A 15,002-nucleotide genomic window follows, 5' to 3' on the forward strand; every position below is an offset into this window, starting at 1 on the left:
CGACCAAATTGTCAGCAGTAGGACATCCTTGGTGAAAACTGCCTTGGGATGGAGCCAAAGGGCACCGATATTAATGGTACCAGCACAACTGCCAGCTCACCATATGTTGGAGAAACTTGCAGAAAACATTAGTAAGACTAATTGGGTGATAGCTGTCCATCTCAAGGGGGCGTTTATCCAGTTCCAGTACTGGGACGATCACGCATTCTTGTCATTGGGATGGGAACTGACCCTTGCTACAGATACAGCTGAAAATGGCAAGGATGTGAAACTGACAAGCAACTGACGTGTTCGAGCATTTGGCTGTGGATGTGCTCTGTCCCTGTAGCCATGTCAGGGCAAAAGGCTAGGGCACTGAGAATTTCCACTCACCAAATGGAGCACTGTATGGCTCTAGGTGGCGTGTAGTGAAAGTAATTCAATTTGATCCACCTGCTGTTTGAGGACACAAAATGCACACTGATTATTCTCAGACACTGAGGCTCGAGCAAAATGTTCGGTGGCAGCATCTGTGTCAGTGTAGACCAGGGGAGACCAGTTACACCTGTTGGGGAGTTTTGCCCACAGAGGCGTCTAACCTTTGCCCAAACCTTCATAGGAGGGGTGGTCCAACGATAGCAACATACCGTTCCCAGCATTCTTGTTTGTCATTTTACTGGGTAGCAGGCCTGAACACAGAGCTATTTAAACACGAGGTTTTCCATTGATGGACGTCAATTATAGCATTGGAGAGCCCATCTGTGATTTCTAGTGACCATAGAAATTTGAAATCCATCAAGGTACTGTCTTCCAACAGGGTTATCCCACGGAATAAGGGACTGCTAAGACTGCTGCTGATAAAATGGTTGTGGTTGTACTCTGGACACACACATCAGTACCTCCACATGGCAGGGTGCTGAGGGCTGTGGCAGAGGCAAATGCATCCCAGTCAGCATTGCTGTGAGCCCATTTGGATGGACACTCGGGTGAGCAACGTTCAGGGAAGGACAGGTAGATAGGAAAATGATCACTGTCACACAGGCCATCATGGACTCTTCAACAGATAGAGGGGATAAGACCATGGCTTCAACTGGAAAGAACAATGGCACAGTAAGGTCAATATGCCACAGTAAGGTTGATATGTCACACTTAAGTGTGTGGGGCGACCAGTAATCAAGAGACAAATATTGAGCTCTGTGACGAGTGGTTGTAGTTTTACCCACAAAGGGCTGTGGACCCTAAGTCAACCAAAATTGAATGGGTTGAGGGGGAGCGGAGAAATCAGTGCAGACAATGCAGTCAGACACTTCACTATCAAGAGTGAGATACATGTTACAGACGGCAAAATCCAGATATGTCCTCACACGAACAGTCACAGCCTCTTACGTTTTATCACCTGGCACGTGTTCACTGTAGACAGTGTGTGCAAATTCTGTCCAATGCTCTGACACAGTCAGCTTGATTCTTGAAATAGCCCCGAGAGCTGCTAAGGGTATGGGAAATATATGAGAGATGACATAGGGCAGCCAGGTATTGGGGAAAACCGCTACAGTTCCACTGGAGGATCATGCTATCAGTAACCTGTTGGGGCGGGAAGGGACCTAGGAGGTGGGTTACACTCTAGGGTTGCTTATTGCCACCAGTTGCAAGGATATACCATCAATACACAATGGCTATGAATCAGCTCTCATGAGGGCACCTGGTGATACAGATGCCGCCTCAAGTACAGAGGTGAAATATGGGGCTCCAGCAGCATGGAGATCATCTTTTTGTCCCTCTTCTACTTGGATGATTTTGATGTCTGCGAGGGCTTGTCTGTCCTAGTCATGGACAGAGGAGGAACACAAAGCTCTAAGACCACCAACCTGTGGTTCCTTCAGGCACTGGCTGGTACTTGCTTGCACATCAGCAGAATCCTAAGAGGGGAGAGCCCCAAGTGATTCCTTCCTGGTGAGAGATGCTGCAAATGGTGTTGCTTTCTGGGGTTGGGGATTTACATACCCAGTGGGTTGTGAGACAGTGCTCCTGTAGTGTGGTGAAACAGTAGGAGGAGGGCCCCCAACCACTAGGAGAGTGGGTGTAGTCATGTGGCCCTGAGGACCCATTGTAGAAAGCAGAAAGGGTGAGGGTACTGCCACTAGAGGGGATGATGGTGTCTAAGCCATAGCAAACATCACCAACATATATACAGAATGCTGACGATCATATTTCTTCTTGGCCTCTTTATACATTAGTTAAGAGTCTTGTATTCCCCCTGTTCAACAGCACAAGCTGACGTCAACAATTGCTACATACAGGGCTGGTGTTACAACCCACATTCGTGTGCACAAATCTCATGCATTTGAAGCACCGCATGGGCGGGGGAACATACCGTTTCACACTGCATCCGTGCAACATCACCTTGACCTTTTCAGTCAATGCGTTGCTTCAAAGGCCAAGGTGAAGACCCCAGTATCAACCCTATTGTTCTTTAGCCCCCACTGAACATGGACAAAATGCACATGTAACTCATCATCGGTATGTAAAAGGAAGCTTTGGTGGAAGATGATATTTTGTACCTTACTGGAACTATTATGGGGGCTGGTAGTTACAGGAATGTCATACAGTTTGTAACAGGTGAGCAGAGCCCATGACTGAATGGGGGTTGCTGTTTTAATCAGAAATGAACCACTTTTCATTTTCAAAATCACTGCTACTTCTCCAAACCTGCCCCATGGTGTTCAACAAAGAATACTGACTTAGTTGTCACAGTTGTCATAAGGGACACACTGTTGGTCCTAGAACAAGCTAAGTACTGTGGGGATTATTTCTCCCCTTGTCTCTTAGCCCTACATTCCTCCCACAGAGTAGCCTGGGAGGGAAATGTTGTGGGATCATATCTCTGAATTGTAGTAGTTGTTTCCTCCAGAACAGACTGATGTGGCCATGCAGCCACCAATGGAAGAAAGTTCAATCTGCTCCATTTGCGAATCATCTGCCTTGGTACTAACCACTCCAACGGAAGGGGGGGGGGGGGGTTGCGCATCAGCTAGCCGCAGCAACAGCAACCTGAGCATTAACCATTGACTGGAGCCCCTGTGCACCTGCTATAGCAGGCACATACTCCTTGGCATAAGCAGGGAGTTTCCAGTTCAGGCACCAATACTGTCAGGGGCTACCACCGTACAGGTGGTTCACACATCTGTAAAGAAATGGCTACCGTGTTGGGTTTCGGTTGTAGAAGTTTTGTTAGAAAGGAAGGGTGCATACACAGAAAAGCACAAAAGGTAGAATGTGGGTAATGTTCCCTGCATGATCCGCACTTCTGTAAAATTTAGAAGGGGAATGGTATGTCAAACCCAACAATGGGGACCATATAGTGAAGGACTGGAAGTTGTAGAACACGGCAGGAGAGAGAAAAACTTGTATCCAAGATCTTAAACCAAATCGAAATATGATCGGCACCATAAAGACCAGTCAATGAAAAGGTAGAGGGAAAAAAAAAGAATAGTTTAAGGAAAGGCTTTCAGCATGGAATGGGAAGTGGCAATGCGAGGGCTGGGCCCCGTGGTGGCGAAGCATGTATGCACAAAATGGATGAGAGCCCCTCTGGGGAGGCTGCTTAGTTTTGTTACTTATGTTTTCACCTGTAATGTATAAGTACATTTAGCAATGCTTCTATGGGAAGCACATTACAGTTTATGCATGGTGCATGAGATTTCAGGTTGCACCTCAGGAGTATGTCTTTTGAAAGGTGCCAATTTAGCACACAAATTTAATAACTGTGTGGTAGTACAGGGAAATAAAATGAATATACTGATTACAAGTGGCAATAAGTATTTGGTGCACAGTGGTACATCAATAAAAACTGAGGAGAATATAAGATAAAGTTAAAAATTTCAATTGTTGCACAAGGACAGTGCATCAGAAGCTGGAGCATGCACAATGATGCACAAGTGAAAAATACTGCATCTTAAAAGAAAATGGTGCATACCGTACAGAAGGCAGCCTATATATTAGCATTTAATAGTTGTCATTCTGTGCAGCGAAGATTTTATAAGCAATGCAATCAAGCAGCTCAAATATCAACAATATTTGCAGATGGCATCAGACCATTTCAAGGATGAGGAAGGAAATCGGCCACGTCCTTTTAAAGAAACCATCCCAGTATTTTCCTAGAGCGATTGAGGGAAATTATGGAAAACTTAAATCTGGATGACTGTATGTGGATTTGAACAGTCATCTTTGCGAACGCAGAATGTAGCTGGGATGTCGTCTGTATGATGAAGGGGTGTCATACAGAAAACCTATATGCAATAAAACTTCATCTTTCTTTGAAATTATTGTTGATGTATCACCAATCACTAAATCATTACGACAGTTTGTAACTGCTATATTCGTTTTTAGTTTCCCCGAATTTCCGCAAACTAAAATTAGGCATATGAAGCAGTAGCTGTGTTCTGGTTAATGCTACATTACATGTTTTGATAATAAGCAATTGTAGCTGTTATCTTAATTTTTTGGGATACATCACAATATACAGCCACGTAAGTGCAGTTAAATTTAGCACTTGTACGATAACTGACAACTGATTGTGTCTTGCTGCAGTTTGAGAGTTATATTTAAGCAAAATATTTTCTTGGTAGCCATGCAACTTCTGCACTGAAAACCATGTATACTTACAGTTCATAACAAACCCAAGGTGCACAAAAGACAATGCCTCACACTGTGCGCAACACTTTCAGATTTCAACATATGAAAATAAAGTTATGCAATGCTGTGTTAGACCCCATCTAAAAACAAAACTTTAATTAATTTTATTAAAAAGGGGAGAAGAGGACAACTACTTGGCTTGCATTTTGGTATCTTGGTAACAATTCCAGTTGTGCTAAAATATCACACAGGTATCAACCAATGTATACATTTCATTTTGTAGTACCTCTCAACAGTTATAACTTCCAGGCAAAATAAAGCTGTATGCAAGACAGAAAACTGAACCTATAATCTTGCCTTTTGCGTGCAAAGTTGTTGACAACTCAACTATTCAGACACACCCCACAATTCACAGCTCCAGTTCTATTACAGACACACTCCTACCATTCTTTGTTGGACTAGTATTCTTAGGACAAAGGGTACTGAGGAGAAATGGTTTAGCCTAGCCTACAAACGGTTTCCAGAATGAACCTATAACTCTGCAACAGAAAAAAAAAAAATCCTGTAAAAAGTGCCTGAAAGCTTCTATCAACTCAAAGAATGGCATCAGAAAACCATCAAAAGCTGCTGTAATGTGTATTCATTTAATGACAATCGGTTTCAGTCAAGTGATTACATCATCATGAATATATGTACCAGGTAAAGAAAGGTTCCTTGTTGTCAAGTACATCATAATCATCAGTTGGACCATGTCACAATGGACACATGTGTAAGTGACAGATGCTTTATATCACACCTTACAAAACTCCTTCCTCTGATCTTGCCCTGAACACCAGTTTTACTGGATGTGATTTCTTTTGAAGGTAAGCAAGCAAATATCACATTCCTCTGTTTCTGTACGCCAGTGTGTCCCTTCCACACTGGCTTTCTACTGAATGCGTGTGTTTAGTTACACTACACACACACACACACACACACACACACACACACACACACACACACAATGAGAAACAGCTTAGCTAAGAAACTTCATTTTCTACATAATTATCTGCTGTAGGGACATTCACATCAACCAATGCCAGTTAATTTACTATATTAACCTCACGACACACAGTAAAGTAAAATGATCGATTACAAGATCTCCAATGGGTTAAATCAATTACTATACAATACATATAAATTCATGGTGTTTATTTGGGTTATCATAAAATAGAGGTTAATGAAGTATCATGGTAAAGATTTAAGATCATATTCTGATGCACTAATTATATTTACATGACTTTTAAACAGTCACAGAGCATTCTTACTGCAACCACAGAACAAGGAACTCAAATTAATTTACACTCAATTCTATGAGGCTGTTTTATTTTTACCTAAATTGTCACAACACTCTTTAATTAACTTGAAGATAGGAAAAAGAAATGTTCCTGTGGTAGGGAAGTAGAAACATGAAATATAGATGGTTGCGGACAGTCAAGGACTTCTACAGATATTTCCTCATGGTAAGTGTTAAAAGTGATTAATGAGTCACTAACTCCTATACAAAGCCTATTCTGTAAGTCACTGAAGCAAATAGAAGCCTGTAATAGTGGACAACTTCTAATACCATGCAATAACAATATTACATTGAGATACACAGATGAATGAGGATATGCAATGTGTCCTCGTGTATTTTTTTATTGTCATATTGATAGACTGGTGGTAAGAACCCTTGACAGCTTGGTGGTAAGTGACACTGTTTACACTCTTCCATAAATATAAAAAAATGGAGTGGCATCACAGTAACATAATTCTGTAGTAAGAACATCAGAATGGCTGAACAAGGACTTGGTGCCTGTTCCTCTTGAACATGCATACAGGGCCTTAAACCATGGACACTCACACTTCATAAAGTTGAGTGTGTTACACAGTATTCTTTTAGGTAACACTGACACGTCAGTTACACAAGTCACAGAGTATTAAATACAAATACAGAAAACTGTATCCAGTCACTTTTTTTTGAAATAGTTATTTATTTAATGAACTAGTTTTTGAACCTTTTCAGGCTCCTCTTTAGATGGTGTACAGGAGGTTACAGAGATATTTCAGAGCATTTGCTGGTTACAGATTCCTGTACTTATATTGAATAAACATCATGGCTTTTTAAATGTCAGTAATAGATAAGCTTAATCAAAGAGTGTTTATTTCTGATGGTATGTTTCTACTCACATTCCCCAATGATTTCCACGAGGTCTGTTCAAAAAATTCTGGAACTTTGTCCACAAAATTTTTCTATGCTTATCTTTTACTTCTTGTGTATGGTCTCCTTTGAAATATTCTGCTTCACAATTGATAAACTGCTTCAAATGCTGTTTACTCTTCTGTAAGCAGGCTTGGTATGCCTCTTGCTGGATAGCACAAAGTGACATCTGCGACTTTTCTTTTATTTCATCTGTTGTTGCAAATCTTTGTCCTTTCAATGGGGTTTTGAACTTTGGATATAAAAAGAAGCCCACAGGGGCCAGGTTTGGAAAATACGGACAATGAGGCAGGACAGTGATGTCATGTTTTGTGCAATAGTAATGCACCAACAGTGATGAATATGCAGATGCATTATCATGGTTTAAGAATCATGAATTGTTTCGCCACATTTCAGGCTGTTTCCTTCTCACAGGCATCACAACACATCTCAATAGTACCATTGATTAACAGTTTGTCCCTGTGGCACAAATTCATGATGAACTAATCCTTCAAAGTCAAATAAAACTATTAGCATGGCTTTGACACTTGACCTGACCTGATGAGCTTTTTGTGGTCTTGGAGAACATTTCCCGACCCATTGGGAAGACTGAACCTTGGTCTCAACAACATAACTGTAGAATTATGTCTAATCACCAGTTACGGTTCTCTCAAGGAACATCTCATTCTCATTTATGCGATCCAAAAGCTCTTCACAGATTGTGAGGGGGTCTTTCGGGTCTTGATTCTTGAGCTGTGGGATGAACTTGATGGCAACATGATGCATTTTAAGATGCTGTGTCAGGATTTCATGATATGATCCAACTGAAATGTAACATTCTTCTGAAATCTCTCTGACAGTCAGTCTTTGAATGGCGTGCACACTTTCGTTGATGTTCCTGACATGCATCGCCCGTAGATGTCTAAGTGTGTCCTGAATGAGAGTCATCTGTAACTTCCATTTGGTCGTTTTTAAATTGAGTGAACCATTTGTAACACCAAGTACAGCTTAAGCACTAATCACCATAGGCTTCCTGCATCATTTGGTGTGTCTCAGTACAGGTTTTCTTGAATTACATGCAAAATTTAATGCAGACACATTGCTCCTCTAGCTCTGCCATTTGAAAACTTTCTACTCAATACATCACTGAGTAATAACTAACAGACATACAACAATGAAACTTCTGGCAGTTACAAATTAAACACAGGTACATGCAGAGATGCCAATCGCATTTTTGTCCAACATACCAGTGCTGCAAAATTATGAATATTCTGGAGTTGTTTTTTTTGGACAGACCTCGTATGGATACACCTTGAAGCCACTGCGACGCAGTAACAAATAGTGATAGTCTACTCTGCTTAATAATGGCATGCATAATCAAACCACAGTGGAAACACATTGTTAGCTCACATATATTAATGTTGTGTTTACTTTCAGACTAATGTTCCATAATTGTCGTGAAGAAATGGTATGGAAACTGTTCATTTCTCTTAACAAGGCACACCAACAGTAACTTTTATCAAGACAAAATCTGTTAATAATATCATAGCTGGAGACCTTCTTGAGCAATTTGCAAGAAAGCGTATTACAAAATTTTAATTACCAGGAAGTATTCTGAATATTTTCCACACTGATTTGAGTAATAAGTCAAATTACTTAAAACTGCTTATTTCAAGTGATCTTTTTCAAACAGACAGTAGCTACTCTTAAGGCTATGCCTTGAAATGCTGGTCAGCTTAAAGGAATAGAGGACTGGGGACTACTTTCTACACAGTGCAGCCCTGATGGTCTTCTCATAGGCTCAGTTAGCTGAACCTAAGAGAGTTGCAGCAATCTCCATGACTTTCACATTTCACTGGTAACAATGAAGGGAATTAATAGAGTGGCTGAACTTTCACTTTTGAATCTCAGACTCTGTATTTCTCTATTATGAGTTAATGCATTATTAAGCAATGTTTAATATTAAAGACACTTTTTCCATTAGCAGTTTTCACCACTCAGGCATGCTAAGTTCGTAAATTTTTTATTACAGCGTACTAGACTACAGTAACACAAGTGACACAACTTAGCGAGAATTTCATGATTGATCGAAATAAGGGCACAAAATGTTTTGTTATTTTCAGTTGCCACTAAGTTACATACAGTATAACCCTGCTTTTACGTTCCCGGAATTAACGTTTTCCCGCCGTTTACGACGTTTTTTATCAGTCCCGTCAAATTTCGTATGCCCACAATGCTAATTTGCAACTGATTTTGCGTCAACATATTTATAATTTTCCCATGATTTATGCATTACGAAAAAATGTTTGTGGAGAAAATATGATGCTGGCATAATGTTGACCGTCGAGTAGTGTTTACAAATATTAAGTGGTTAAGTTTCTTGACACCAGGGAACTCTATTCAGTAGATTTGAATGGGTAAACAAGTAAAAGTTGTCACAATTTGTACCTATCTCCCGCCACTGCCTAGCTCTACGTGGCCTAGTGGCTGGTGGGAGTAAATAGGTTCATTAGAATGAAGATATCATGACCAATCACAACCATTTTCAAACTAATAGATAACGTATTTGTACAGAAAGAGGATGTAAAACAAACACATGCTTTCCCTGTGGTAAATGGATTGTCAGACCATGATGCACAACTGATTAACTTACAAAACCTAACAGGGTGTACAGTTCGGAAACCATTAAGTAAAAGTGTACATCGCTCAACCCGGTATCTATAAATCACTTCAAAGAAAGCTTAAGAAATGTTAACTGGGGAGATTTATATAATGAGCCAAATGCTAATGATAAATGCAACCTATTTCTTGATAAATTTATATCCCTTTTTGAACATTGTTTCCCAAAGAAAATTACTAAATGTAACACCACACACTTTTCAAAGAAACTTTGGATTACTACAGGTATTAAAGTGTCTTCAGAAAGAAAAATAAAACTTTATGAGACAGCAAGAACTAGTAAAGATCCAGAAGTAGTTTTACACTATAAAAATTATTGTAACCTACTGAGAAAAGTTGTAAGGAAATCAAGAAATATGTATGTTAGAGAAGAAATTAACAACTCTGGCAATAAAATCAAATCAGTATGGAATGTTGTTAGAAGGGAGACAGGAAAAGTAGCCACTGGAGTAGGTAGTATTACTATTAAGGAGAACGAGACCAACCTACCCAACAGTACACAAGTAGCTAATATATTTAACAACCATTTCCTAAATGTAGGAGAAAAAGTTGGTGAGAACAGTTCAAAGGAAAAAGCCAGGCAGTACATGGAAGAGACCGTTTTGAAAAAAAATTAGTCAGATTAAGTTTCACCTAACAACCTCCTGTGAAATAAGTAAAATTATTAAATCTTTCAAAAATAAATGTTCTTTTGGAGTAGATGACATCTCCAATAAGATATGAAAACAATGTGGAGCAATTACAGCTGATGTTTTGAGTCACATATGTAATGCATCATTAACTCGAGGTATTTTCCCACACAGGTTAAAATATGCCATTGCCAGGCCACTCTACAAAAAGGAGGAGACCACAGATGTCAATAATTATCGGCCAGTATCCTTGCTTACAGCATTTTCATAAATATTCGAGAAAGTAATGTACTCTAGAGTAGTTAGCCAGTTCAACAGTAACAGGATACTTAGCAAATCACAGTTCTGATTTCAAAAATGCTGTTCCACTGACACAGCAATATACAATTTCACTGTCCACATAAGAGAGTCTTTAAATAATAAAATGTCACCAATAGGAACAACTTTTGCAATCAGAATAATTGCCAATTTTGAGTATATAGAAATCAGTAAGCTAACATACTTTGCATACTTTCACTCTCTGAAGTCATACAGAATAATATTTTGGGGTAACTCAACAATTAGACAAAAAGTATTCACTGCTCAAAAGAAAGTGGTTAGAATAATGTGTGGGGGTTCATAGTTGCACACCTTGTAGGCATCTTTTTAAAAGATTGGGAATTCTTACAACAGCCTCACAGTACATTTACTCACTAATGAAATTTGTTCTCAACAACATGGACCAGTTTAAAAACAACAGTGACATTCAAGATTATAATACTAGAAAAAAGAAAGACTTACACTATCTTTTACTCAACCTATCTTTGGCACAGAAAGGGGTAAAATATGCTGCTATGAAAATTTACGACAAATTACCAGACGAAATAAAATGTCTGACAGACAGCAGTAATAGCTTCAAAAATAAACTGAAATCATATCTCCTTGACAACTCCTGCTATACCATAGATGAATTCTTGAATAGGAATAAATAAATCTATAAATACAGGACATGCATTTTGTGTCATTTAAGGTAATGGGGTAAATAATGGAAATATTAATCCTTAACTTCGTATTGTCATACATACATATTAAAAAATCTTGTTTCTTATGTGCATTTCTTGTGCACTTGACACATTCCACATCATAACAGCTACCATACCATGCGATTGATCAATGGAACACGCAACCAACCAACTAACTGTCTCTACTGCGCAAACGCAGTTTCGTGATTGTTGTGATCATCGTGACACATTTGTCGAACCATATTTAGCGTGTTTTGGCTTATGGCCACATGGAATGCTAGTTGACACCGTCATTCACTTGGTGTTGCTCAAATGTTTTTATTGTAAACACAGCGCCGGTTACATACTGTATTCATGCTGAGCAAAACATATTTCGAGAATTTATTCTCGTTGTCAAGTGCAGTATTTACGTATGTATTTTTTGTGATGTTACATAAATAAACAATGTGAGTGATAAATTGTGTGTGTGTGTGTGTGTGTGTGTGTGTGTGTGTGTGTGTGTGTGTGTGTGTTTTGTAAGTAACTGATGAGGCGGAGTACTTGATAACCTCAAAAAGATGAGTACAGTGCAAGAGACGCAGAATAACACATATTCAGACACTATACAAAATACTTATTTACATATTTGCACTTGACAATGAGAAAAAATTCTCTAGGCACATCATGCTAAGCATGAAAAAATATGTAACTAGTAAAGTATTTCGTTATTTAAATAATGAATTACAGCTGCAGGCTTTCCAAAAACATCGATTATGACATTTGAAATTAAGTCAAATGTTTCCACTTCCCGCACAGTTATCAATTCCAGTTACGCCAGCGGTTTTTATTAGATAATAAACCTTTATTAGATAATAAAAACGGCCTGACAAGTTTTTTTATGCCTGTTATGTACATACATCATACATAAAGTGCAAGGGGGTATCCTATATGTAACTTTTACAGCTTGAAACATTATTTCCCACCTTTTACATTTACCCGCATTTTACACCATTTTTTTTAAAGTCCCTTGAAAAGTGTAAATGCGGGGTTTCACTGTATTTACTTACTTGCTAATGTAATTTGCTTAATGAAGTCATTATTTTCACATTTCTTTTTGTTACTTGAGGCCCATTTTGATGGATTTCACAATGTGTGCATTAGATAGAACTATTATAAACATGTATTTTGTGAAATAATTGACAGGGGGAGGGGGACGTCAGGAGAACTCTTGGGCATCAGAGAATTTGACCACGTTGGAAACACATTTACATCCTTCCCAGTACAGAAACCATGTGCTATGTACAGTCATATACTACAAACCAAGAACACAGACTTAAAGGTGGCCTAGTCCAAGTCCACCTTATTTACTTTAAAAGGCCATGTAAAATACAGAGAATGCTATACATGCATCAGAATCTCAAAGAACATGCTGACAGAATTTTTTTGCTATTATATAGTTTCTTTTCCCAGCTAAGCTACTCCTATCATATGCTTTACCTAAACAAGAATTCAGTCTTTGTACAATAAATGGGGGATGAAGAAATAGTATTATTCTTTTTAAGTTCTTGGAGCCTTCACTTTATTATGAGGTTGGTTATAGAGGTCTTACTGCTGTATTTGGAACAGGAAGGTGAACGAACATCTAGAACCATGGGACTGTAGGTACTGTTTGGGACAATATACATCACAAGGCAATAACATGTAAAAATTAAGGAAACTGTTAGTATTTCCAGCACAATTTATCCCTTTGTGAGATGGATGACAGCATCCAATTTTGATATTAGCTTTCCACCTATAAATTTTTGTTAAAATATTTATTCATTTATTTGAAAAACACAATATAAGAACGATAATGTATATAGACCTTTTGAAAAAATTGAGGTTTCATCCCCGGTATACATTAAAACATATCCAAAACATGCGCAAAAGGATGAATATTAACCATGTGTTCGTCTGGAAAATAGAATAAATATCTACACAAATATGAATAAGTTTTAAAAATTATCTCTCTCATTTACTTAAACTGCATTATTTGGCAAGTAATGAAATACTGAAACACTGCAAATGTAAAGGTCTTGTGTCGAATTATTTAGTTTACACACAGGATTTTGTGGTATGGTAGTATATCTGAATGACCCACTGCTCATTTCAGTTATCTGTTGCTATATCAGTAACTAACGTGCATTAATGTGAAGTAAATGTTAAGAAAGTAGACTTCACTATTTGCATACGATGAACAAACTACAGTCACAATCTATTCTCTAAAATTCTAATTTCCTATTTTACACGTTAAGAAGAAAATCTACAGAGATTTACTTGGTGAATACAATTAATTTAATAATAGCAATGAATGGAAAGTAAAAATCATGTAATTGAAGTAACATAAATAAAATAGCTAATCAGTAAGAAGAGAGCACAGAAAAATGTTTAAGTGTAAACTTTATAAGAGACTATGTATATGCAAAGCACGAGGGGAGTTGGGATGGAGGTAGACAGAGGATGGTGAGATGGAGGTGATCACTGTGATGACGAAAGTTTCAATGTAAAATTCAATATGGCTTTAAGCTAAATGAATCCGAATGGCAAGTCTAAGACTTTTATTCGAAGTGCAATTTATCCCAACAAACAGTAATGGTAAAATGGAAGATAATAATGAACACATTATTGTAAACGGAAGACAATGATTTAGGAAAAATGGTTCATAACGAAACATCATATTTACACCAGTGGACAAAGGATATTTAAAAATTTCTGTAGTGACATTACTGCTTTGAACAACCTGTTAAAGACTGAATAAACATATCTAAATTTATGGATCAGTAACAGCAGGAATTTGATAACCTGTAGTACTGTGAAGAAACACGCACACTACTTTAACACTAACAGATAATACAGACATCAAGAGCATGAAGGCACTAAACAAGTATAAGCACTACAAACAGAGACGTAGCAAAGATAGAATAAAAGTGAAGCTCTTTTGAAACTGTACTTCAGTTTCAAAACATTGAAATAGGAATTACACAAGAAATCACACAAGAATGCAAACACGATACGCAAATGTAATGTACAGTGTATTAAGAGTATTATTAACCTGGTCAACATGAGAAAAACATGGAAATACACAAAATACAAGCGAGCTGGAACCAACATCTGAAAAGGTATACTGAACATATGCAGGCTCTTTCAACAACAATTAACATTCCCAATTATGCTTACCTCACACCAGAAGTCCCATTTTGGATTCAGGGTGTTATCAATTGTCTGAGTACGAAATGTTTTACCTCCAATTGACACTATACAATATGGATCAGACTTTCCCATTCCAAGCATCCTCATATCCTTTTTCATCAAATTCTTGGCTTCAACTACATGTATACGAACCACACCCTACAAAAGTAAAATTCAAAGTAGTAAGATCAACATCAGAAATTTTAATACTCTGATACTCCGCAAAAATATACGCATTTTTTAAAATGAATGACAACACATAGCCCATGACAACCCACTCCATTCAAAACATTACTAATTTACAACTATTTTTAAACCAAAATGTGATTTTTTTTGGGGGGGGGGGGGTTAGGTTAGGTTAGTGTGTTTTAACGTCCCGTCGACAACGAGGTCATTAGAGACAGAGCGTAAGCTCAGATTAGGGAAGGATGGGGAAGGAAATCGGCTGTGCCCTTTCAAAGGAACCATCCCGGCATTTGCCTGAAACGATTTAGGGAAATCACGGAAAACCTAAATCAGGATGGCTGGAGACGGGATTGAACCGTCGTCCTCCCGAATGCGAGTCCAGTGTGCTAACCACTGCGCCACCTCGCTCGGTGTGTGTGGGGGGGGGGGGGGGGGGGGGGCGGACATTTGATGTTCTAATAAATGAACGGT

The 15,002-nt window shown here is 38.5% G+C and overlaps 1 protein-coding gene across 3 annotated transcripts in view; it reads right to left on the reverse strand.

Annotated features, from left to right (window-relative positions):
- Window positions 1–15,002, reverse strand: part of LOC124556827 (extended synaptotagmin-2-B) — a 193,944-nt gene that overhangs the window by 123,704 nt on the left and 55,238 nt on the right. For all 3 annotated transcript variants that reach the window (XM_047130842.1, XM_047130840.1, XM_047130841.1), the window contains exon 8: window positions 14,334–14,504. In XM_047130842.1, coding sequence (XP_046986798.1) covers window positions 14,334–14,504 — 171 coding nt within the window. The remainder of the gene's footprint in view (window positions 1–14,333; window positions 14,505–15,002) is intronic.

The sequence above is a fragment of the Schistocerca americana genome, chromosome X, assembly GCF_021461395.2.
Source record: "Schistocerca americana isolate TAMUIC-IGC-003095 chromosome X, iqSchAmer2.1, whole genome shotgun sequence".
In the NCBI taxonomy this organism is placed as follows: Eukaryota; Metazoa; Arthropoda; class Insecta; order Orthoptera; family Acrididae; genus Schistocerca; species Schistocerca americana.